This window comes from Spodoptera frugiperda, chromosome 5 (genome assembly GCF_023101765.2).
Source record: "Spodoptera frugiperda isolate SF20-4 chromosome 5, AGI-APGP_CSIRO_Sfru_2.0, whole genome shotgun sequence".
Lineage (NCBI taxonomy): Eukaryota > Metazoa > Arthropoda > Insecta > Lepidoptera > Noctuidae > Spodoptera > Spodoptera frugiperda.
The window spans coordinates 1,735,749-1,760,873 of record NC_064216.1 but is presented as its reverse complement, the minus strand read 5'-3'; the positions used below and the strand labels follow the sequence as shown (position 1 = coordinate 1,760,873).

The 25,125-nt window shown below is 35.8% G+C and overlaps 1 protein-coding gene across 2 annotated transcripts; it reads left to right on the top strand.

Moving 5' to 3' along the window:
* Positions 1-280: 280 nt before the first annotated feature.
* Positions 281-23,498, top strand: LOC118271613 (aquaporin-11). Of its 2 annotated transcripts, XM_035587712.2 has the most exons (8): positions 281-516; positions 653-766; positions 15,914-16,097; positions 16,706-16,828; positions 17,218-17,369; positions 20,199-20,337; positions 20,733-20,834; positions 22,146-23,498. In XM_035587712.2, exons 2-8 carry the CDS (start codon positions 716-718, stop codon positions 22,367-22,369), a joined length of 975 nt encoding a protein of 324 aa, XP_035443605.1. In that variant the 5' UTR covers positions 281-516; positions 653-715; the 3' UTR covers positions 22,370-23,498. The 2 variants fall into 2 exon arrangements, with proteins under 2 accessions (XP_035443605.1, XP_035443607.1); XM_035587714.2 differs by lacking the exon at positions 20,733-20,834 and having other exon boundaries at positions 301-516.
* Positions 23,499-25,125: the final 1,627 nt, after the last annotated feature.

Below are 25,125 nucleotides of genomic sequence, written 5' to 3'. Positions count from 1 at the left end.
TCTATCAACACCTAATTTTTTTTAATGTCTGGAGACAGAAACGTTTTTAAACAAAATACATATTGCATTGGTCTTTGGTTCCGCAACAAAAATAATCAACAATTATGAAATGATCCGAGTTGCATCTCTACTCAGATATTTACTCTTTGACACCGTATGTCCCCCGGAGATCTCGGAAACTATAATTTTATCATCATTGCACTTGACAACTTGGGCTAGCACATGTGTACCCCAGACGTTGTCTGTATTCACAATTCTTTTTACTCGACAATTGAGCAGTATAAAACTAAATCCCTGGGTGATCCGATCTCTAGTCCGATTTCGTTCGCTTCTATATTAAGAACGCCTTCGCCTGGCCTCGCACGATGCGTGTGCGCACAGCAAACGTTCACACAATAAAAACCAAACGTAGTACATATTATATTTTTCCGACGAACCCGACTTAAATCGATATCACGAAAATTTTCATGTGAATTTTGTGATAATATTATATTTTGGACGTTTTAATGTAAAATGGTAAGTTTGATAATGTTACTGAAATAGTTTGCTCTTGAAATTCGGACATATTTGTGAGGTGGTCAATAGAAATGCTCGCGTAATACTTAACATTGGCTGGATTGTGTTCTAATTGGCTTTCGTCTTAATGTTTCAGTCCGTAAAGTGAATTAAAAAGTGAATTGAAAATAATCGTGTGGTTATCGCTGAAGAAGACAAAATGAAGTTCACAATTGACGTTTTGGGGATTTTTCTTAAAGTCGTCGTTAAGGTTAGTTGTTTTATTTATAGTGCTTATTTATTAATATTTATTATTTTAATTAAAATTAAATATCATCAGTGTGTATTTTAACAAAATTATTTCAAACATCGAGCTGTTAAAAATAAATTGTACCAACTTAACCGAACATTTATTTTTAAATTTCCGCGTTTGAAAACTTCGAATAGAATGTGTGACGTCAACGTAAACATTTTTTTTCTGTATTCTAAATTCAAACATATTTCGAAACGTTATTTTTTTATTCAATTTAAAAACCAAAATAAGAGGTTACTTTTAACAGTGAATTACATCATGAGGTAGAATTTTAACAATAAAAGGGTTTTAGAGGTCAGCTGTAAACAATGGAACAATCAGAGCGATTACACGGCGAGTCCATTATGTGACCTACTTGGTACGACCCGCGGGATAGTAAATCAGCTGTTTATTTAGCGCAACTAGTAAGCCAATTGATGAGTGAACTAAATTGTGACGGACAGTTTAGTAAGTGGGTATAGATACGTACCTACTATGAATTTTGTACTTGGGTCTATAGGAATAGAGGCCTGGACAATCATTCCTCAAAAATTCTTAAAATCTAATCTAGTTTCCCGATTTGTCGAATAGCATCGTATATTTATAGTAACTTTATCAAAAACAGAACTTTTTAATATTATAGGATACGATAATATTTGATTAACAAAAATCACGCTTTATTCACGCACGTTAATGGAGAAAAGTTCTACTAGTTTCGAGTCACAGAGGGACTCTTCATCACTAACAACGTGTGCAGACGCAGCCACATCGCACAGCCTAGTCAGTGACTCTGTCTGTAACTCAAAACTAGTCGAACTTTTCTCCATTAATGTACATGAGTAAACTGTTACTATTAAGATAATATTTGGGTATTTAAATTAAACAAATTATTTAATTTTAAGCCTTTAACTGCCATCAGAAATCTATTGAGGGCAAATCCTCCACCAGCGTAGGTCACCGGTGACCTACGTGGCAGTTAACGTGTTAAGTTATCTATAAACTAATATATTTTTAAACTACAATAAAAATAACTACAAATTCCGTCCTGTTTTTTGAACATCGATAGGTACCCTATTCAAAAGTGCACTGTCCTATAAAGAATGAATACATGTGTATACGTCATTATAAAAAAAAAACATTTCCAAATTTAAATAATTATATTCCTTTAAAAAAAAACATTTCCAAATTTAAATAATTATATTCCTTTTTACACAAGAGCCAGCCCTAAACCTACTTAATAACGTTGGTAGACGAAGAGTATCAGGGACCAGGGATCAATGACCTGACCCCTACTAGTGCATCTAACTCCTTTATCCAGACCGAGTCGTAATATTTTACTACTAGGGATACATATTGCACTTAAGTACTTGTAGTAAAGAATCCTTGCTCTCGATTTATTTTATCTTCGTGAGTTATTTGTTTGATAACCTTTTATTATAATATGTAGTATGAAATAAGTTGCATATATAGGTATGTGTGATATGTTTTTATTGTATGTAAAAGGGTCTATATGTCTCCCTGATTAAATATCTACTGGGTACACTGACTTACGATAATTTGAGACATAGAAATAGGTTTGGCGTCAAATTATCCGTTTGTTAAACTAGTAGGATCTGAATCGGACATTGTAAAAAAGGGCCTGTTTTTGGGTGGAAAATCCCGCCTTGGGTGAGGTGAAAAAGTGTGTCAGACTCTTGGAGACTAAAAACCAATCTATTCCTACACCTAATTTTCGAGCCGGCGCCCCGGCAAGAGAGTTCGCAGTTAAGGGCCTAAATCTCTTTTGACTTAATTTTGAGGTTTTAACCGAGAATTTCGAATTAAAAGTAATACTTGAGACAAAAACTTAGTTCAAATTTTATACGAAAAATCTCAAAAGATTTTATGCTATCTTACCAATGCAGCTACGTAGGTATGTTGTTTGAATATCAATTGTGAGCAACATCATTTAACTACAGGTAGAAAACAATGAGGAAACATTCAATTGATAGACACGACCCACTGCATCCAGTTTATGTTCTTAAATCAGTATTCAGTATGAGATTGTGACGCAGTACACTAAACAAAAAGAGTTAATAAAAAAATAACATAAAATGTTTTATAACAAAAAAGTAATTTGACAGTTAATAAAATTATTTTTGGTGCGTAATTTTTCTGACATTTATTCATAACTATTATCTGTTTTTATATTGTCTGTGGTTTTTTTGGTGGTGTTCGAAATTTAAGTGCGTGGTGCCCCGATAAAAGTTTGTTTTATTTTTAAATACAGGCAAAGGATTTGTTTTCATTATGGTAATGTGCTTTTTTATTTTTTATTATAATGCCTATTGGTAATTGAGTAAGAAAATGTTTCTTTTAATATTAAAATTATTTCTGATTATGACAAAAATACAAATACTTTTATTTGGTAACCTTTTTAAATTGTAGACCCAGATGAGACATTAAAAATTAAATCAAATCTAATGTTACCATTATGATTTATAGTTAGTTTTAACTTATAAGTATTCTCTTTGTAACTTTGCTTTTAACAGTTAAAACTTACAATTGAAGTGTTTCTCCTATTATTTTAAATAGCTCTCAGAGAAGAGGACAGTTAATCCGATTTCCCTGAAATCGAAAACGATTTTACTGAAATCAAACGTGCAGCATTTTACAGAATAGTTTTCCAATAGTTTTTACTTTGGTTACCTTTTTATCTAAAATTCACTTACACTTTAAGTATTACTGTAATTATGGTGAGGTTTGGATTTCATTTTGAAGTTGAATTGTACTCTTAGAGGATAGACTTTCCTAATTGTCCTGTCTTTGCCTAAGGTATCTAAGTTACCTGTACCTAATTGCATGGATTCTAAAATAAGGATTGATATGTGGCGATAGTTTCATTGCCTATTAGGTACAGCGGAGGACAGATCCTATTATGACGTCATAAGTCATTGACGTCAAATAGCAGATTTATTTCTAAAAATTGTAGCTAGCTAAAAAATCGAAAATTTATGAATGAGAGTGTAAATTTTTGAATATTTTAGCGTATTGAAAAGTTGTAATAATTTATTTTTGACCCAGTCATCATCCCTAGTGTATGGATTCTAAAATAAGGATTGATGTGACGATAGGCTCATTGCCTATAGGTACAGTGGAAGACAAATCCGCCTAATTCTTGTAAATATTAGTATTGTTGTTGCCCCAGCAACTACCCTCTGCTTACCTCATAAAGGTATAAACAGACATGACATCATGTTATGTTCTCTACTATAAATATAAATACAGAATGCTATCAACAAAACATAGGAAAACATCTCCTACGCTGGTCTAATTCAAGATTGGCAGCCAAATACATTTGCTACATGTTTTCTGATTAATTTACCTTCTACAATAGGGTAGATGACTAATTTATTATGATATTGTTTTAAAAATACAATATCAACACTGGTTCTATATTGTAGTAAGATAATTATCAATGTAAGGAAAAACTAAGAATAACTTATTAACATTTTTCCGGGCACGGGAATAGGGTAGATGACTAATTTTTATTTTAATGTCCTTCTGATAGCAATGTACGCCATAGAAGCGACCTACAAAAATCATAGAAAAATATAGTTTTTGACATTTCAATAAAAGTATTGAATTTGACTAGTTATTAAACTACCGTATTTTAGAAAAAACAGACATAGATACATAACGTTACGGAGTTCGCAACTTATGACGTCATATTAATTTCAGGTCACATAGCATACTTACTTCTCTAAAATTAGCTAAAATAATTTAATAATGAAGTATATTGTCAAATTAATGAATGAAAGTACAATTATTTTGGGATATTTTATTGTATTTAAATGCCAAAATAATTTATTTTTGACTTAGGAAATTACCCAATTCTACGTTTTTATAACCGAACGTAATTCACTGACGTAAGGAATGAAGTAATTTTTATTCGTTTTGAAACTTGGCATGGGACATGGGATGGGTGTGTGTTGATTCACCGCATCTGTAACTATGGTCTACATTGTAGTTTTATTATCTGTGCTATTTCTTCTCGGTCTATTTATTTATTTAATTATAGACATAGGTCAGGTATGATTTTATTTTGTTTTATGACACATAGCTATTTTTCCTTTAGTTGTTATCCCTATTAGATTAAAAATAAGAATCCTGAGCCTCTAGCCAAATGCTACTTAAGCGCTTAACTATAAAGAGAGTAGAAAAAGCCATGTGGATGGCACTGACAAATGTCAAAATTTACGTCAATTCATATGAAATAGGTTTATACTCGTACAGACAAATGCTAAATGGTATTTGACTTGGCTACAAGTTCTGATCGGAATTAGGAATTATGAGAAAAGAGAAAGAAAGAAGAGACAAAATAAACATTTTGACACCCCTGTATTCATTAAAGATAACTGGAGATTTGGTATATCAGCTACAAAAGTTATTAGAATTTTATTGCTGAATTCTAAATAGCCATTAAACCAACACAACTCTCAATAAATTACTAAATACCGACAACAAGCAAACGTCGATGCTTAATATCTAGTTAGATAGAACAATTAAGTAGGATAGTTGTCGGGAATGCACAAAATCAGATCAACTTCAGAAGCTCGTTCCACTTAGTAGCATTTCAGTTAAACTCAAATGAATACTCGACTATACAGTTTCACTAAAATTGTTGCCAGCTAACAAATTTGTTGGCTGTTGTAATTAAACGGTAGGGATGTGGAACGCGCCTTTGCGTTCGAATTATGAAAGTTGTGAGTCTATTCTCTTTGTATTTTGTTAATAGTTTTTGATAGAAATTTAAATTGTTATTATAATAAGTAGTGATAGCATGAAGATTACCGTTTGTTACATTTTATTATGGGTTATAGTTATGATATTTTTTATTAAATAATCTGTGCTAGTAATGATGAAAAATATTAAAAATTCAAATAATATTTGAATACCTTTTTTTGAGGGGGAAAATCATCCAATGACTTCTCTCGCCTTGGGTGAATCGAGAGGGGTGATCGTGCGGTCAATGGCCCTCTACGGGTCACCAGTTTGGGCGGATGGACTGACGGCGCCCAATATCGCTTTACTGCGAAGTTCGCAGCGCGCGATGGCCATCAGAGTGATAAGGGGTTACCGCACGATCTCTTTCGAGGCTGCAAGCCTCTTAGCTGGATCCCCACCCTGGGACTTGGAAGCAAAGGCTCTCGCATCACTATATAGGTGGCGCGGGGAGCTGGCTGCCCGGGGCGAGCGATATCCACCTCGAGTTCTTGAGGCACGAAGGACTGAACTCCGTCGTGACACAATAACGGAGTGGAAAACACGACTTGCGCAACCTAGTGCAGGGCACGCCATTATAGCGGCTGTAAGTCCCGTCATGGAGGCGTGGATCGGCAGAGGGCATGGTGTCCTAACCTTCCGGTTAACACAGGTACTTTCCGGACATGGCTGCTTTGGAAAGTACTTGTGTCGCATAGGCCGGGAGCAGACATCGGTGTGTCATCACTGCGATGGTGGTTTGGAGGACACGGCGCGGCATACGCTCGAAGAATGTTCTGCATGGGCAGAGCCGCGCCGTGAACTCATTGCAGTACTCGGCGGTAGAGACCTCTCACTGTCGACTGTTATACAAGCTATGGTCGACAGTGAGAGTGCATGGGACGGAGTCGCTTCCTTCTGTGAACAAGTCATGTTGGCAAAGGAAGCGGCTGAAAGGGGAGGGAATCAAGATCTTTTCCCTCCCGCCGTAGACGCGCCAATCGTCAGCGCCGTGAGGCGACAGCCGATCTACGACCTCCATAGGAAAGGCCTACGGGCGACTGATTGGTGGAGTAAGACGTCCGCTGTATAGGCAAGAGTAGACGTTAGCGTAGTGTTCCATGCGCGCCCCTCGAGGAAGAAAGCAGCCTCCCAGGGCCGCCAACGTGGCGGGACCTGCCACAAACGAGCGGTAGGTCGAAGCCTGCCGGGTGCGGTGAATCCGTGAGGGCAGCCCGGATCACGGCCACAGGCAGTGGAGGAACACCGCGGTGGTTTTAGCCGGTAAGAGTCCGGCACACCCCCCCGTCGTCCCCACGGCGTGGGAAGTCCATGAGGATTTCCATCGCGTTACAAAAAAAAAAAAAAAAAAAAAATCGAGAGGGGTAATATTTGAATACCTAATACCAACATTTTCCAATTGTTTTAAACAGTGTCATTTCAAAATATTAGAAATTACTTCCTTAAACATTTCGAGGTTTTGTCGATTTAATTTAATAATATATTACAATTTAAATCTCTAATCAAATACAACTGAATTTGAGGAATATCAAATACATTTTCTATTAAATTAATTACATAAGCTGAATGACATTCAATCAAGGGTTGTAATTAACAATATTATAAACGGAATTATTCATTTTGTCGAATGAAAATTTATACCAGGATATTCTACTGTTTCACTTGAGTAAGCCATTCATAATTTTAAGCTGTCATGTCTGCCGGAGGTTCAAAACGCTTCTCATGCTTTGAGGGCGCGGTTTCGAAACCTACCAACGGCAAATACCAATGTGACTTTTTCCGAGTTATACTTACGACTAACGTATTACTGTTTTTTTTTTTCGGTTTTTCGAAAAATCTGTTAGTAGTAGTAGCACTGAGTCTGGAATTGTGCCCAGTATACAGCAATAGGTTCGCCCTATCACCCACATGGGACTTATAACACAAATGGTGAAAAGTGGATGTACATTCTACAGTGGCATTAAGTATCGTTATGTGCAGGTGCACCTCTGCCTACCCCTTTCGGGGATAAAATGCAATATATAAAATGGGATAAGTTGCATCTTTTTTTTATGCAACACGAGTCTTTTTAATTTTTTTTTAACGAGCAGGCGTATTATCTTATGTTAAGCAATCGCCGCCGCCCATGGACACTTGAAACACCAGAGGCGTTACAAGTGCGTTGCCGGCTTTTTGGGAGTTAGGAATTTAAGGGTAGTTGTTCGGGAATCGGGGATGGGGAAGATTGGGAAGGGGGGAATTGGGCCTCCGGTAACCTCACTCACACAACGAAACACAACGCAAGCGTTGTTTCACGTCGGTTTTCTGTGAGGCCGTGGTATCACTCCGGTCGAGCCGGCCCATTCGTACCGAAGCATGGCTCTCCCACACTTAATCTTAATTTTATCAAAATCCGAAAATATATCTACACCCAACAACCCTACTACCATAATTGAATAACTTTACTAATAGACACGGCACAAGCATAGAACCTGGGCTACAGTTTACACAAACCCGAACAATCTTCATCAAGTCTATGCTCGATAGCAGGGCTTCCCAACCCTTTCCTGGTCAAGGACCACTTTTATAATATACTTACTTGTTAAGTTAGGGACCACTATTACTTTTTTCAGATCAATATAGCGTCGAAAGTATTTGTTTCCGTAAGAAAAAAAGCACGTGTTTTAAAATAATCTACCAGACGGACATTAAAACAAAAATTAGTAATCTAACCCTATCAGTGACTTTAAGATTATTGAAATTAGTTGCTCCTCGCAGTTGTCTACTTTGATATAACTTAATTTGAGCATAATCCGTGGTATTTATTGGACAGAGGTATAGTCATTTGAGTATTTGTTATGTAACATATGAGGTTGTGGTAAAGAGTTCCTATAATTTGTAAATGTTAGTAAGTAAGTACTAGGATAACGTTAATGTTAAGTTTAATTTTATGTTTATACAGATATTTGGTTTTTATTTTTAAATTTAGAATTATTAATGTTAAGATAAATCAATTAATAAATTATTTCGCGGATCATTTTTTGTCTTCAGCCGACTACTAGTGGTCCACGGACCACCGGTTGAGAACCACTGCTCGTCAGTAGAGAGATGTGAGTTCCGATAGCATCTACTTTACCATGTGATACGGTGTCGAATACACAGACTTCCAAATGGGGGGGAATATACGGGGATGTGGTTAGGACGGGCACGACTTGAAATAGGGATGATGACGAGGTATAAAAAATAAAAATATAATATTTAGTCCATCAGTTAGGTAAAGAAAAAATATTTATCACGTTATATTTTAATTATATCATATAGCATAACAATACTTAAATAAAACGAATCAAAGTTTAGGAGTGGGAGCAAATACGTCATTTCTACGTTTAAAACGTACCTAGAAATGACGTCACGCGATATTTCAAATCAATATCACATATCTTCGCAAGTATTTGTTTCCGTACGCAAATAAAAAATACGTGTCTAATGTTTTAAAATAATCTACAAGACGGACATTGAAATAAAAAATAGTCATCTACCCTATTCTATTAACATACTACTAATAATATAGTATAATCTTACAATATTTATGAACATCATTACCGACATACCATTAGTATGAAAAATAAAATACAAGGAATAAATATTTACACTGAACATAAAACAAACTATCGTAAATCGCTTAGTTTCTGTTTATACATCGTTTTTCTAACTAAAATAAACTTCGCTCTTTATTACCAACACGAGAATAAATTACGAACACGGATTATTTAGTACTTGTCGCATTAAAATAATGCTTTATGCGGTTATTAATTATTTAGGTTGTGTTATAAAGGATTTTCGATAATTAACATTTAATTTTATTTAAGTTCTCTTGACTAGTTATAATATGATTTTTGATGGAAAATTAAATAAAAATAATGAATCACCGCCGTACTCAGAGTCATCTAATGGCTACTTAACTCAGTCCTTAGGTTCGAAACCTCGTATCGTAAAATAATATATGTAGGCACTTTTAGATTATTAAGACACCACTTACAAAGGAAAACATCGTGAGGAAACCTGGGTTTATGATTTCTAATTATGTTGTAATCGCCAACCCGCAAGCATGGTGATTATTGCACAAATCTTCTCCGTGCGATAAGGGGCCTTTGTTCAGCAGTGACAATTTATAGGTTGTTGATGTGATGTGATCTGAAATAGGTTTTGGGTAGTTATTGTTAAACTTAATATACTAACCGGGGAAATTATATTTCCATCTTCATTAATAGTTGCGCATTAGCATAGATTTAAATACCAAAATTGAAATTACCTGTTGGGAAGTGACTGTTTCCGTAACAAACTCCCGTATATTCTAGACTCTAGGTTTTGTCAATCACTCAGCTGTTAAGCACACATGCTGCAACTAGATTTGTCAGCGCCAAGTTGAAGGGTGCACGTTGAAGCACTGTGTCTAGTGTGTCTACTAGCTGGAACCAGTATCCTTAGTATGAGTTTGTTTTACGTTGGACGAAAACGAAACGATAGCACGTTCGTCGCTGTGATTGGCCGGCGCGAATGAACCAACCAATCAGAGTGCCGAACGCGCTCTCGTTTCGATCTCGTTAAACGTAAAACAAACTCATACTAAGGCCTCTGTAGGTACTGAGTTTCAACCATGGGATAGAAAAAATGTGAGGAAATGTCAGAATGTTAGATTCTCGGATTTACAATTTTGTAACAGATAAAAATCTATTCAATACAGGTGCTTTTCCACCAGAGATGTGCTATGTAGCTATGCTACGAAGATGTAATAGCTGAGCTGAGAAACTATGTGATCGTTTCCACTGATACTAAGCCAAGTAGCTGTGCGAGGAAGATGCACAGCTCGAGTATGCGAGGTATCGATAGTTGGGAAGCCATCCGCATCGCATCTTTCCATATAAAAGACGTAGTTTAACTGAGTCCGTTTCCACCAGTGCTATGTGTACCAATGAATATGATTGGTGGAAGCCAAACACAACCACAGCAACGTAGCATAGCACATCTCTGGTGGAAAATCACCCTTAGTTTGACAATTTCAAGTATCTACTAGTTTCATGTAAACGGTGTCTATTTTTGGAACATTTTAGGAATAAAAACAAAATTTTCCATTTAATATATTTCTCGGAATGCTTCGGTGTTTTAAAAATGTGAACATATTTTTTGCTGGGTTATTTTTTGTGCTTTAAAAGGGTAGACTATAATGTGAATTAGATGATGGAAATGTATTCTGGTTGAACTCCATAAAATTCGTTTTAAGTGTTTTTTATTTTACTGAAAATCAATCTCAATTTACGATACCGTATTTTAACATACAAATTGATAAATACTTTAAAGAACCTGCCTTGGTCGAGTGTCGACACGAGGTCACGGGTTCGATTCCCGGATCGGGCAAAGTATTTTTGGGCTTTTAACTTATAACACAAAATGGTGAAAAGTGGGTGTACATTGTACAGCGACATTACGTGCCGTAATGTGCTCTGCCTACTCCTTTGGGAATAAAAAGGCGTGACATTCAGATACTTTTAAGTACTTTGTTGTGCCTACTTTCTGAAATATATCAAATGTAAAACAATATTCTCAAGAAGCCTGTCTTCCATGGGAGTAGACAGAAACAATGGAACAATGATATTTTAAAAGGAGCTTTTTTATAAAAATATTTTGATTGGCAAACGAGCTATTTTAGTAGGTATGTATATCTGAAAAAGCTAAAAATTCTGCATAAAATTCTTATTTTTTATACTATTTTGGTTTCCCTCAAACAGTAACGATGCAACTTAACAAAAAGAGCGCTAGGATACTTTTTAGACTAGTTTTTAGCTCTTTTTTCACTTACGAAAGGACGAACTCGTTATTTCCCATGAACTCTTTTCACGTTTTTTAGTACTCGTAGCACTCAAAAGTAGATAGAGAGTATAAAGTAGAAAGTAGATAGTGGTAGATATCGTAGGTACTCAAAATTTACGTTTTTTATTTTGGCAAATTCGCTATGTGGGCTGCGTATTTTATTAAAGTATTCTGAGTTTTAAATAAATAACTAAATAAAATAAATAAATAAAATTCTTTTATCTATAATGCCACATTATATAAAAGTCAAAAAAAAAAAACAGAAATAACCGTGAACAACTCTTATTACTTAGAGTATTTAAAATAGATAGTCGCCGATTCTCAGACCTATTGAATGCGCATATAAAATTTGTTAAAAATCGATAAAGCCGTTTCGGAGCGGTACGGTAACTAACATTGTGACATGGAAATTTTATATACTAGATATCATGTTCAGTCAACACAAATTTGTCGTAGATCAAACTACGTATCTTATTTGCAAAGTCAACTTTTTATACTAAACCTTAAGTTTAGTGGTTTATCTGAAAACTTGGCTAGGTCACAAAAAGTAAGCTCGTTAGCAAAACCTAGATAATCTAGGCTCAAAGACGTCAGTTTTTGCTTCCACCCTGAATAATTTACTAGACGATAATTTATTAGTTTACAGTTTTTGACTTAGGTAAGCTGAGAGATTAGATTTTAAGAAAATGTTTATTAGAATAGTCACTTCACTTAAAAATAGTTAAAATTATTTCTTCTAATTCTTAATACCATATGTGTTATAGCTGTTTTTTTTAAAAGAAACCGCTTTATTTTTTATAGCCTTTGTTTTTAAAAGTCAGGTAATATGCCTAAGTCCTCCTAAATCTGAAAAATACTGTACTAAAAACCGCAACAAAATCGGTTCAGCCAAACGCGAGATAATCACGCACAGACATACATACATACATATCTCCTTTTTTTTAAGTCGGTTAAAAAATATCTCTTCTAACACTTTAATTCTTGGAAGGTGAGGAAAGTGTTGAAGCATTTTGGGTTCAATTCCCTGATGAGTTAAGTAGTTTTCTGTTTAAGTGTTTAAAATTGTGAGAAAGGTTTGAAATTGAGCCATTTTATGGCAATACACCTAAAATACCCGAACGTAAATGATAAATAAATGATAAATGATAAATGATATTTATTTCTGTAAATAGATTATAAAATAACACTTTTACACGTCAATATTTCAAATAGCTAGATGAGGCCGGCATTTCCTATCCGACTACTCTGAGAAGAAATGCCGAAACAAACTCAGAGGTCATAGTCTCTTTTAAAGTCCAGACAAAATCAATTAAAGATGTCGGAGAACCGTGCAAGTTTATTCTGTAGTGGTCTTTTGAGGAAAGAACCACAGCAGTTTGAGCGGACCTGTTCAGATGGCAGCAAGCATGTGTCAGTTTACAATGAGCTCAGCTGACGGCTGTTGCTGAATGATCCGACGAACAATACCAACCAAAAGAACATTTGGGTAGGCCACACAAATGCTCACACTGTCAGAATATAATTAACTAAAAGTGAAATGACTAGGCAAACTCTCGCACGGTCCTCAAACTAACAATTTTAAAAATAATATGTGAAAACAAAAAAATATCGAATGATATTAATGTATATCATGTCAAATTGTATAAAAATGTAACTTGTGTTACAAACATGTCAACATGACCTGTGTGGACATTATAGCGGCTCACTCCCAAGCCTGACTATCATCTAAGTAGTCTTTAATTTTATAAAAAGCTTTACTATACAGTTTTTCTTTAATAACATTTTTAAATTTATTCAGGCTCAAACTTTGAATATCGCTGGGAATTTTATTGTAAAAGCGTATGCATTGACATCTGAACGAACCACTTATTTTCTTAAGTCTAGTAGTGGGAACAATATATTTGTTTTTACTTCTAGTGTTTATATTATGTATATCACAATACTTTTTGAATAAATTAATGTTTTTGTGAGCATACACTACATTTTCATAAATGTATTGAGAAGGAACAGTCAATATATTAATTTCTTTAAATAGTTCCCTAAGAGAGTGCCTCGGACTAAGATTATAAATTGATCGAATGGCTCTTTTCTGCAGCACAAAGACAGACTGAATGTCAGCAGCATTTCCCCACAGGAGGATACCATATGACATGATACTATGAAAATAACTAAAGTATACTAATCGCGCTGTATTTACATCGGTCAAATTTCTAATTTTTTTAACGGCATATGCTGCAGAGCTGAGTCTTTTCGACAACTTATCTACGTGTGGAGCCCACTGTAGCTTAGCGTCCAGAGTTATACCTAAAAAGACAGTTGAATCTACAGGGTCCAACTCCTCGCCCTTGATTAGCACGCTGGTTTTCACATGTCTAACATTTGGTGTTGTGAATTTAATGCATTTAGTTTTTGATTCATTAAGTAATAAATTATTGGCACTAAACCAAACCACTATACCAACGTATGAAAAGCTAATGGATTGTTCCTGCTCGTTCAGTCTTGAACACGTAAAACTGAACACTTAGGACTTCAAAAGCCATGTCATTGAACATTAAAAGTTAAGACTGTAAGAATAAAATTTGTTTTCCCATAAAACTGACTGACAAACACTTTGAAGACATGTTTCGGCTCAAGCATGTCTAGTCACCATCAGAAACCGTGGGATAGCCATGCTTAGGCACGAATGGGTCAGCTCGACCGTAGTATACCACGGCCTCACAGAAAACAGACATGAAACAACGCTTGCGTTGTGTTTCGTTGTGTGAGTTAGGTTACCGGAGGCCCAATTACCCCTTCCCAATTCTCGATTCCTTAATAACCCTTAAATTCTTATCCCCTAAAAGACCGGCAAGGTACTTGCATCGCTTTTGGTATTTCGGGTGTCCATAGTCGGCGGCGATTGCTCACCATCAGGTGATCCGTCTGCTCGTTTACCTTATAATATATGACATAAAAAAGCCACTGGCTGATATTTGTCTCGCAAAAAAGGATAGAAAACATCTTATATAATTTATACACTCCCTAGGGGCTGTAGACAGACATTTTAACTTTATTTAAAACCATTATACAAATTGACCACACTTGTTTCGATCCGTTTAGGCCCCAAAGGTGTCCAAAGTAACTGGTGGTTCTAGTATATTAGTAAATGCGTGACATTTATCGACGCTCAGTCTACAGGGATCGACTTTTAGTTTCTTTCATGTTTCGACGTTGATGTATTAGTTTAGTATTTTTTGCGACTAAAAAATTGTTTGTAACTTTTTGATGTAGGGATGCTATTTACTGGGAACTTTTGGTGTTTATAGATAAATTGTCTAAACATGTATAAGCTCATAACTCCTATAAGTGGTCACTGATGACCAAAGGCTTCTTGTCACATGGAGAGACGTTTGAGCATTATTCACCACGTTTGCTCAATGCGGGTTGGCGATTCCAATTTATAATTAGAAATTATAAGCCCAGGTTTCCTCACGATGTTTTCTCTTCACCGTTTGTCAGTAGTGTCTGAAATAATCTTAGAGAGTACATATAAGTTGGAAAAAGTCACATTGGTACACATGCCGTTGGTAGGTTTGAACCCGCATCAACAAGGTATTCATTCATTCATATTTTAATTTAATCAAGCTTTATCATGGGATAATTAGGTAACCAATCTAAATGTTATTTTAACCTATGACAAGCTGCGTAGCGGGTTCCCGGACTCCAGAAAAGCAGAAGTAGGAAGTGGTTGTTTTTAGCCAGTAAGTCAGTCCCTCCGTCACGCCTCGCCCAAGGCGGGAGAAGTTATTAAATGATTAAAAATAAAAAAGTTATGACAAATAACTATATAACAAGTAACACTCAATTACCAAATAAAATCAATAATAATGACTTAGCAACAGTAAAAATATTGCGAACAGAAAATACGTCGAATCCATCTCATTACCGTGTTCCAAGAAATACTGGATGCTGGAAGCGCTATAGAAGTTGTAAACAATCTGAATGCCACTTGAGTGGGTCTTCAGCGGAACTCGAGAGAGCGATGTAAAACTTGTCCTCCGGTAATAAACTCGGGACGTCTGTAAAATTGAAACTGTCACAGTCTTGACACTTTTAGCGAAAGAGATTTTAGGTTCGTGGAAATTTTTGTTGTCAGTATTGTTTTTTTCTTTTTTTTTTTTTTAACGTTGCCTCATATTAGGATTTTGTCTTTTGTGGACAAATATACAAGTTAACATGCACATGACACCCAGACCAGCAACAACATTACACAAAGAGTGGTTCTGTGCGGGATTCGAACACGCGATACGTTGCGCGGCAGCGCGGTTACGATTCGGTCTAATACTACTTACACATTTTTTTTATATAGGTATCTTCTGCTCGCGGCTGCCTTTTACCTTTTTCAATTGATTTAGTAACAAAAATACATACAAACACACATACTCATTAAAATTCGCATTTATAATATTGGTGTCTAACTAATATTAAGTATAATATTAATAAGATTGCTAACTTTCTTAATTATACTCTTTGCAGATAAACAAGGTGACATTCGCGCCGTTGGTGGTGTCGACCCTATTCATCCTTCTGACGTCACTATTGGCGCACTGTGCGAGACGAGTGGTGCAGAAGGTGGTGAAGGAACCCTTCGTCCGGTTGCTGTTTGAGGAGGCCATAGCTGCTGCTGAACTATGCGGGTGCTGCTTTGAACTTATTGTGGGTGAGTGATGGTGTTTAGTTCGGAAAAAGTTTACCCAATTTTGGCTCTATTCTTCTGCGTATTAGGTGTGTTTATAAAGACATTGATTTCGGAGGTAGGACTGAGGGTAATCTACTGATACTGGTGACATGTATCTGGACCTATTTAGCGTAACTAAGCAATCTAGTCTATTTATAACCTCTTTTCATGTGGCTTAGAAAATTAAAATTTAATTAGATGGTTGGTTTGCCAATTCAAGAAACCCCTGAAGAGATCCCTGGCTGAAAATCAAAAACCTATGCCTATTTATGCTAGATTAAATCGAAATTGAGATTTACTTATGTTTAGTTATAACGTAAAGTTATGCTTTTACTCAATTACAAAAAGCATTTTTTTTAAACGTTGCCCCACACTAGTATTTTCTCCTGTATCGTGGGTGCGTTTACAAACATACAAGTTCACATACACATGACACCCAAACCCGAAATAACAATTTGTGGATCACATAAAGAGTTGATCCGTGCGGGAATCTAACCCGCTACACGTTGCGCGGCAGCCGGTTACCCAGCCACCGCGCCAACCATGCAGTCAAAGCTAAACTATTAAGTATGATTATTAATGTGTTTCAGTGGCGGATAACTTTGGCGTAGCGACGTATGCGATATTCCTGTTCGCGTTGACGATCTGGTGGTCACTCAACTGGGGAGATGCTACTGCCTGCCCTTATACGCACATCGAAGATGTTATTGAAGGTAAAACAATCTTTATCTTAATTCTTAACTAGCTTTGTTAACATTTATTGATCCTATAGTTATAGAAGTAAAAAACTCAGAGGTGTTTTTAAATTACGACTTTCAATTTGTGAGACGTATTTCATATAAATTCACAGTAACACACATTCAGTTGCTAAATATAACTTGAATTCTTATATTATTGCATGTGATGGTACCATGGACCACCATGGATTGAACAATTATACAGATGTGACAGAAGAAGCATGGTAGTGATAGCTACATAAGATGAGAGCATTTAGAGATATGTGGGAAAAGAAAAGTATTTTAATTTCATTTGCCAATTAACCTAGTCTACCTTCAGACAAATTAGACATTAAAATAATTCCAATACCGTCTACAAATTCCAGGCAAGGGTGACATCCGCAAGGCTCTCCTTAAGACCTGGGCTGAGCTGACCGGTGGTATCCTGGTCTTCAAGTACGTGCAGATGTACTGGGCGCTGGAGATCTCTGACACACACAAGGATAAGGCTTTTGAAGACTGCAAGGCTGACTTACAGGTACATTGACGGTTTTGTATTGGGTTGATGGTGATGTTTTCGTTGAAAACCAGCAATGCATAGTACATTTTTGAATATCTATTTTTCAGTATCTCAGTTACGTTGGTACGTTTGTTCTACTTGGATTTGTTTATGAAGTTTTTGGCCCTAATTTAGAGAAGATGTTATTGAAATACTGCACTCCACGGTTGACGTGGTAGCTGGGCAACCGGCTGCCGCGCAGCGTGTAGCAGGTTCGATTTCCGCACGGAGCAACTCTTTGTGTGATCCACAAATTGTTATTTCGTGTCTGAGTGTGATGTGTATCTGAACTTGTACCTATATTTGTAAACGCACCCACGACACAGGAGAAATCCTATTGAGAGACAACGTTTTTTTAAGAAAAAAATATTGCTTAAAAATCCTTACTTTCGGAAATACGACAAAATTATTCAATCGTCTGACCTGTGCGTCTGACAGTTACAATTACAACAGAAACTTAATCAGGCATTATGAAACAGACATATTAAGTAGTGACATAGTTCTTTCATCCACAATTTAGTTGTGGGTTTAATTCAAAAGAAAATTAACTTTTGTAGGAACTCAAGTAAAAAATATAATAACGTTGAAAATAACTGCGGCAGCAGTACACAGACAAGCGCTTAACAATGTTAGTTAATTAAACAAAAGATTAACTGACGGGAAGCCGAGAGAGCTGTGCACGGCAACGGACAGACAAGATGCAGACATTATTATCATGTTAACATGAATAAATAACTCTTCGTATTTTCATATTAGGGAGTTTAGTAAAGTTGTAAGGGTGGGTTCTTGTCGGATTTGGCTTAAACAAGTATATAATTTCTGATGTAAACATTTGTAATTAGGTTTTTGATTAAATAAAAACTATTCTTTGCTTTTTCATATATAAGTATATGAAAAAGCAAAGAATAGTTTTTATGTCTGATGTGAATATTATAGCGATAAAATTGGTCTAAACAAAATAAAAATCAGTAATGTTTCACATCAACAGCCTATAAGTGGCCACTGCTGATCGAAGGCTTCATATCATTCGTAGAAGGTTCTAGCATTAATCACCACGCTTGCTCAAACTTATAATTTTTAACACCAGTTTTATGATGTATATAATCATAGTTTTAAAGTCTAACCACCGTACTCAAAGTCATTTAATGGCTACTTAACCCAGTCCTAAGCAATTGTTTTCGATACAAAATCGTTACTAAGGAACAGTTTAAATAATCATTAAATGTCTCTGAGTACGGCAGTTTGTCATTCAAAAGTCATCATTACAGTTTTCTAGTTCCATTTTTCCGTTACATTTTGTAATGCACTGCACAAGTAACCTCTCGTCCCCAATGGCGATTGGTTCGAAGATGTGGTGCTAGATCATACCCTCTCCAGACAGGGCTGCATTTATCATAAATGTCAGTACTAGAGTCCGTTAGGGAACATTTATTGTTACACATCACATAACATTGTATGTACATAATATCTATCATATCATATAATATGTACGTAATATCTATCTTATGTCGTGATGGCCCGGTGGTTTAAGACGCCCGTTTCTTATGCATGAGAGTGTGGGATCAAATGCTACTAACTGCATGTACCAATGTGTCTGTTTCCGAGCTATATGTACTTTCCAAGATTATTTAAACACTACTATATGATATGATGATAAATGGTGAAGGAAAACATCGTTAGGAAACCTAACCTTTATAATTTCTAATTATAAGTTTGAAATCGCCTGCCTTGAGCAAGCGTGTTGATTTTAATGCTCAAACCTTCACTTTGTGAAAAGACGCTTTTGGTCAGCTGTGGCCACTTATATGCTGATGATGATCTATCATTGAATAATAATTGCTAAATGTTTATAATGCCGTGTACATAATTATAAATGAATAATTTGTCGCTCACATTCACGAATAAGGAGTAATTTTTACCAGAAATTTGGTTTTTGTTTTATTTATTTTTCTTACTGATTGGTAGAACTTTGTATACCTAACACAAAGTTTTCCATTCATTCGATTATTACACAAATATGAACCACTATATACCAGTATGTTCGCTCAATTTCACACTGGTATCCTGGGAATTAATATCTACAATACAATTTATTTGGACAAGCGAGGCATAGGATCTAGATAAACATTCCTAGCCTATTATAATACCTAGATGTAATACCTATCTAATAATATCTCCGAACCTGATTATAATTCCAACTCAATTTAGTTTAATTAAATGATTATTCTTTTGTTTATACTTATTGATGATGTGTTATTGGAATTGAGCTGATTGTGTAGGAATGTCTCCACTATTGATATGGTGGCTAAGCGGGTGTAGCGGGTTCGATTCCCGCACGGAACAACGTTTTGTATAGTAAACAAGTTGTTGTTTCGGGTCTGGGTGTCATGTTTACGGGAACTTGTATGTTTGTAAACGCACCCAACAACGCTTATATTTTTAAAATAAAAAGGCTTTTAAGGTATAGGCCGGCAAACGAGCAGACGGATTACCTGATGGCTAGCAATCGGCAACACCACAGGTGTTACAAGTGCGATGCTAACTTTTTAGGTATTGGAAATTTGATGATAGGCATTGGAAGATTGAGAGAAAGTGAGTGTTTAACACGTATCTTTCCCTATATAAAATAATGTTACGTGACGAATGGAGTTTGCTCGTTCTTCTCTATTCGAAGCTACACTTTAGAAAGAGCACCTAGCTTCACTGACGGACAGACGGACTATTATTTCTTTATTTTTTGACATTTCAAAAGTACCTATTTATGGTTTAATTGGAATAAATGATTTGACTTTGACATATATTTTCCAGGTACCCGTTATCTACGGTGCCGTGGTAGAAGGTATCGCCACGTGCCTCTGCCGCCTTGCGTCAAGAGGGCTCGGTGACCTCAACCCTCGCTTCGCCACGGCCATCGATTCCTTCATCGGAACCTCTCTCGTTGTAGCTGGTGAGAAAAATGTTATATATTTTTTTATTACTCAGATGTCCTCTATACACTCATTCATTACACTCACTCACTTTGAAAATGTTGAACGTTAAGAAATGATTTTTTTAAGGATGTCACTAGATCATGCAAAATTTTATGTGACTTTAATTCTTACGACTCTTACAAAACACAGAAAAATTTTAACCAATGACAATTTACCAATAAAATTCAATAAATAATTGTAATTCACAACAAAATACAACAGTAAACCCAAACACACCTGTCTGTACAAACAGCTTTCCCTGTTTTCTCACCTCGCTTTTCACCCAATCCACTCACTTACATAAATAAACTCACTTAAACTCATAAATACTCACATAAACTCACATGTACTCACGCGCAGCTCAATGTTGCAGGGGTCCTCACTAGGCACACGGTATTCGTCTACCGGTATCAGGACAATAGTGCCAATGCGGACCTAAGCGTGTCCATCTTTTGCAAAATACATTTAGGAAAAGGTACATTCTTCTCTCATTAATGCCCGTTTACGCCAACCTCTCCTAAATTTAAGGATAAAGATAAAGATAAGGATAAAGATAGGTGACATTTTGGTTGTCACCAATTTGTAAATTTAGTACGAGTTTGGTTTACGTTGAACGAAAACGAAACGAGACCGCGTTCAGTACCCTTAGTACGAGTTTGCGTTATGTTTAAAGTAATCGAAAATAATAGAATAGAATAGAAACGAGAGCGCGTTCGGTGCTCTGATTGGCTGGCTCAAATAAACCAACCAATCAGAGCACCGAACGCGCTCTCGTTTCGATTTCTTTAAACGTAAAGCAAACTCATACTAAGGATACTGATTGGTTGGTTCATTCGTGCCGGCCAATCAGAGCGCCGAATGCGCTTTCGTTTCGATAACATTAAACGTAAAACAAAGTCACATTACGGCTACTGATTGGTTGGTTCATTCGTTCCGACCAATCAGAACGCTAAACGTGCTCTCGTTTCATTTAGCCACCTAAACGTACAATACAAGTATTGGTTTAGTTTTAGTGCTACGTCACATCAAGTAACTATTACTTAAGAAATGGTTTAGGGGTGGTTGGGTAAAACGGCCATAAGTGTCCACTAACTAAATATTTATCAACAGTAGCCAAGCATGATACATCAACTCACATCATTTTCAAAATAATCTGCACTATTTCATTCTCACTGTACAAATATTCACATTTTCATGTCATTCTCCTATGAGTAGTTGTAAGTAGTTGCTTTTAGTATTTATTCTTATATTTAAGTTCAATGTCTGAATAGAGATTTATCGCCGTTCTCAGAGTTATGTAATGATTGCTTAACCCAGTCCTTAGCAATCGTTTTTAATACGAAATCGTTACTAAGGAACAGTTTAAGTAATCGTTAAAATTAATTATTACGTTGTCAGCTTATTCACGTAACTGTTTGACGAGGAACTCGACTAGTTTCAAGCCATGTTAGAGGATCATATTCATGAGCAGCATTCCGCGACACAACGCGGCGATAGTCGCGTTGCTCTGTACTAGTCGAGTTCCTTGTTAAACAGTTACGTAAGTCGATTACATAATAATTAATCATTAAATGTCTCTCAGTGCGGCTGTTAAAATTTTCTTCAAAGATACGTCAAAAACGGTATACTTTCAGTACCAATGACGTTTACAATTTAAGAGAAACTTGCTATTTTTATTTACAAATTGTGGTCTATCAAAGTAGATGTTAAAATGTCTAATGATAACATAAATGTTTTTAACAATAGTATCAACTAACTCATAGTAATTGGTTCATTTTCTTTTCAGCTTTCGACTATTCTGGAGGTTATTTCAACCCTGTGCTGGCGACGTCCCTGAAGGCCGGCTGCGAAGGTCACACCATGTTGGAACACGCGACAGTCTACTGGATAGGAGCCTGCGCAGGTTCTCTTCTGTCAGTATACCTTTACAAGCTACCAGCCATCCAGAAGTTCGTCCGAGGAAGCAGTGAGGCGAACGGAGACAGCATTTGGGCAGAAAAAGAAGATTAAAAAGATTCTTCTGTTGTGTCACAAAATTAGTGGTGTGTGCTGGATAATTCTAGACATTATGTGGAAGTAAATAGGGACTAAAATGCTACGCAATGGTGAAATAAATTGATGTTATGTCAACAGCCGTGAAGAAAAACATGGATTTTTTCTCGTTATTTCGAATAATTCGAAACGGTATTAAGCCTTCGTATGTTATTATAAAATTCTAGCCAAGTTATTACTTCTATCAAATTATCCAGACCGTTATTAACCTCAGAAATGAAATAATGAGAAAATGAAATCTAATTTAGCTGTTTTTACGTTTTGCAATGCTAGCACTTGAGTTTGAAAAGGCTTTAATATAGAAATTGAATGTAGCTAAGTAATTATTTTCGAGTTTTTGCAGCAAAAACAGTTTTATGATTTATATGAAAGCAAAAGTTGTGAAGTTTCTAGCTTCGAGTATATTATTTTGACGAATAAAGAATTGTCAGCGACATTTACTTATAATTTCTGAATTAACCAGCATACACCAACATTTTCAAAATTTTTACGCTTTAATCAATGACTTTTTTGGAAAAAGTTCGCGTGAAAATTAATTGATTTGTTTCTTTTTTTATATTTTTCTCAAAATATGTTTGGCAACAAATCCTCAAAGAGCGATTGTCCACGATTCTAGTCATTTCTCCTTATTTTTAAGTATTATTTTTTTTCTTTATAATTTTAATTTTATTATTTGTTTCGTCTCCTATTTGTATTGGGTGTATGGTAGTGACCCGCCAAGATCGAATGGTTTTTTATTATAATTTTTATCATTTGAACTTGAGATAGGATTTTACCATGTTTATGAGTTTCCGATATTTCGGGACTGTTGCAACCACCATGATCACGGATGAATAGTTTATCCGTCCATCCAAAATTCATATAGACATGGTAAATATCTCGTCTCAAGTTCAAATGATAGAGTTAGTTACCATGTCAGTTTAAAAATAAATAATTTTGGTTTGTACAAGTTAAAGTTTACATCAAAGGGGATGAATTTTTATACCACCTTTTCGTACAAAGCTAAGAGCATTAGATTTTATATTTTTTCTACCCGTGTTCTTAAAGAATGTCTCCTAAAATATAATAAGTGCTACGTACTCCTGTTGTAAATAAGGCCTCTTGTACACACACGGTTTTTCGCCGTAAAAATCTACGGTTAAATCGCCGTGCGGCGGCGCCGTCGTCAGTGTTGTATGGATCACTATAGAAGCGTGTAAACGTACAGCGGTAAACTGTACGGCTAACACATCGTACGGTTGAAAAACCGTGTCGTGGACAAGAGGCCTAAATGTTTTATTTATTACAGTTTTGGTATTTTATTTTACAACTACCTTCTGCCAGTGGCTTCGGCACCACAGATGGGGCCCTATAGGACTGATGCCTGATCCGGAGCTGTGGACTACCTAGCGGGTTTACCGGAGCTCCGGCTTGAAACGCAGGAATAGGAACGTGGTGGTTTTTAGTCAGTAAGAAACCCTCTATCTCGCATCACCAAAGGTGAAACAACTCAAAAAAAGGTTACATTTACGTATAAACAACATTTTTTCAATGAAAGAAGCTACCAAAGAAACTCGTCTATATCAGAAAAACTTGTGAGAAAAACCTACATAATTTTCCATACAAGTTTTACAATAAAATATTATAAGCAATCAAAATAACTAACAACCTATTATATAACTTCGTGTATGTTATGTAGGCGGTAGCTAACTGATCCGATAAAGCTGTCTGGTCGAGTGAGCTTTACATACGAATAGATAATATCAATGAATCTACCTACTGTGTTAGTTCGATATGAGAATATAGTTCAATATATCTATATTGTTTAAATAATATTGTTATTTAAGTTGTTGACTCCTGTACCATTATTTTATATGTCCATAATTATTTATTGATTAAAAATACATACATGTGACATGCATGAAAAGACTGATGGCTGTTGATGAAGCAAAAGAGGTATGCAAGATTCGTAGCAATTAGCGTTCTATAGTCTCTGTTTACCCCCATGGGAGACAGGCGTGAGTTTAAGTATGTATGTATATGAATCACCAAATCTGTGTTTAGCGTAAAACTTGAATACGACTGCACCAAAATAGAATCAGGCGTTACTTTACGGAAATCCATGCAACACTTCGGCGGCTCCTGAAGATGCTCCGTACAGACGCGAAACATATTATGTTTTGATGCGTGTCGTGTGTGTGGGTTTTTTTTGTCGCACCTCTGCTGCGTGAGCGTTTAATTGGAGGGCGGGAGGATGGTGCTACACACTGCATGCTGAAAATACATCTACAAGCGGAATAAATACTGAAAAAATACTGTATTCTTAGTGCACTACATAAGCAATACTATTGAATAAAAACCCTTTAAAAAGCACACACAGACAAAACAACAGTCTACAATTCTAACCATATTCCCAGACTGATTCTAGAACGTAATATTGGAACCTAGGCACATATATATGACTGGCAATGACTCAGTATTCAGTGATAGTCAACGGCTATGATTTATATGACTCCCGGACGAAACATGACCATCCCTAGAGGCTGGTTATATAGCTAACGTCGTACTGGTAACGCGAATCTGAATTATGTACTTAGTTATTATATTTATTAAGGTTGTTTATTAAATAATAGGTAATATTATGTTTTTGTGTAAAGTATTGCGTGAAGAAAGGTTTGGTTATAATATTATGGTATGGTTGTATATTGAAATGTGTAAAGTGCTAAAAAGTAAAT

Coding starts and splice junctions, on each gene's coding strand:
- LOC118271613 (XM_035587712.2), top strand. CDS start 716: ATGAAGTTCACAATTGACGTTTTGGGGATTTTTCTTAAAGTCGTCGTT. Junction 16,098..16,705: donor CTGCTTTGAACTTATTGTGG/GTGAGTGATGGT, acceptor AATGTGTTTCAG/TGGCGGATAACTTTGGCGTA. Junction 20,835..22,145: donor CAAAATACATTTAGGAAAAG/GTACATTCTTCT, acceptor TTTTCTTTTCAG/CTTTCGACTATTCTGGAGGT.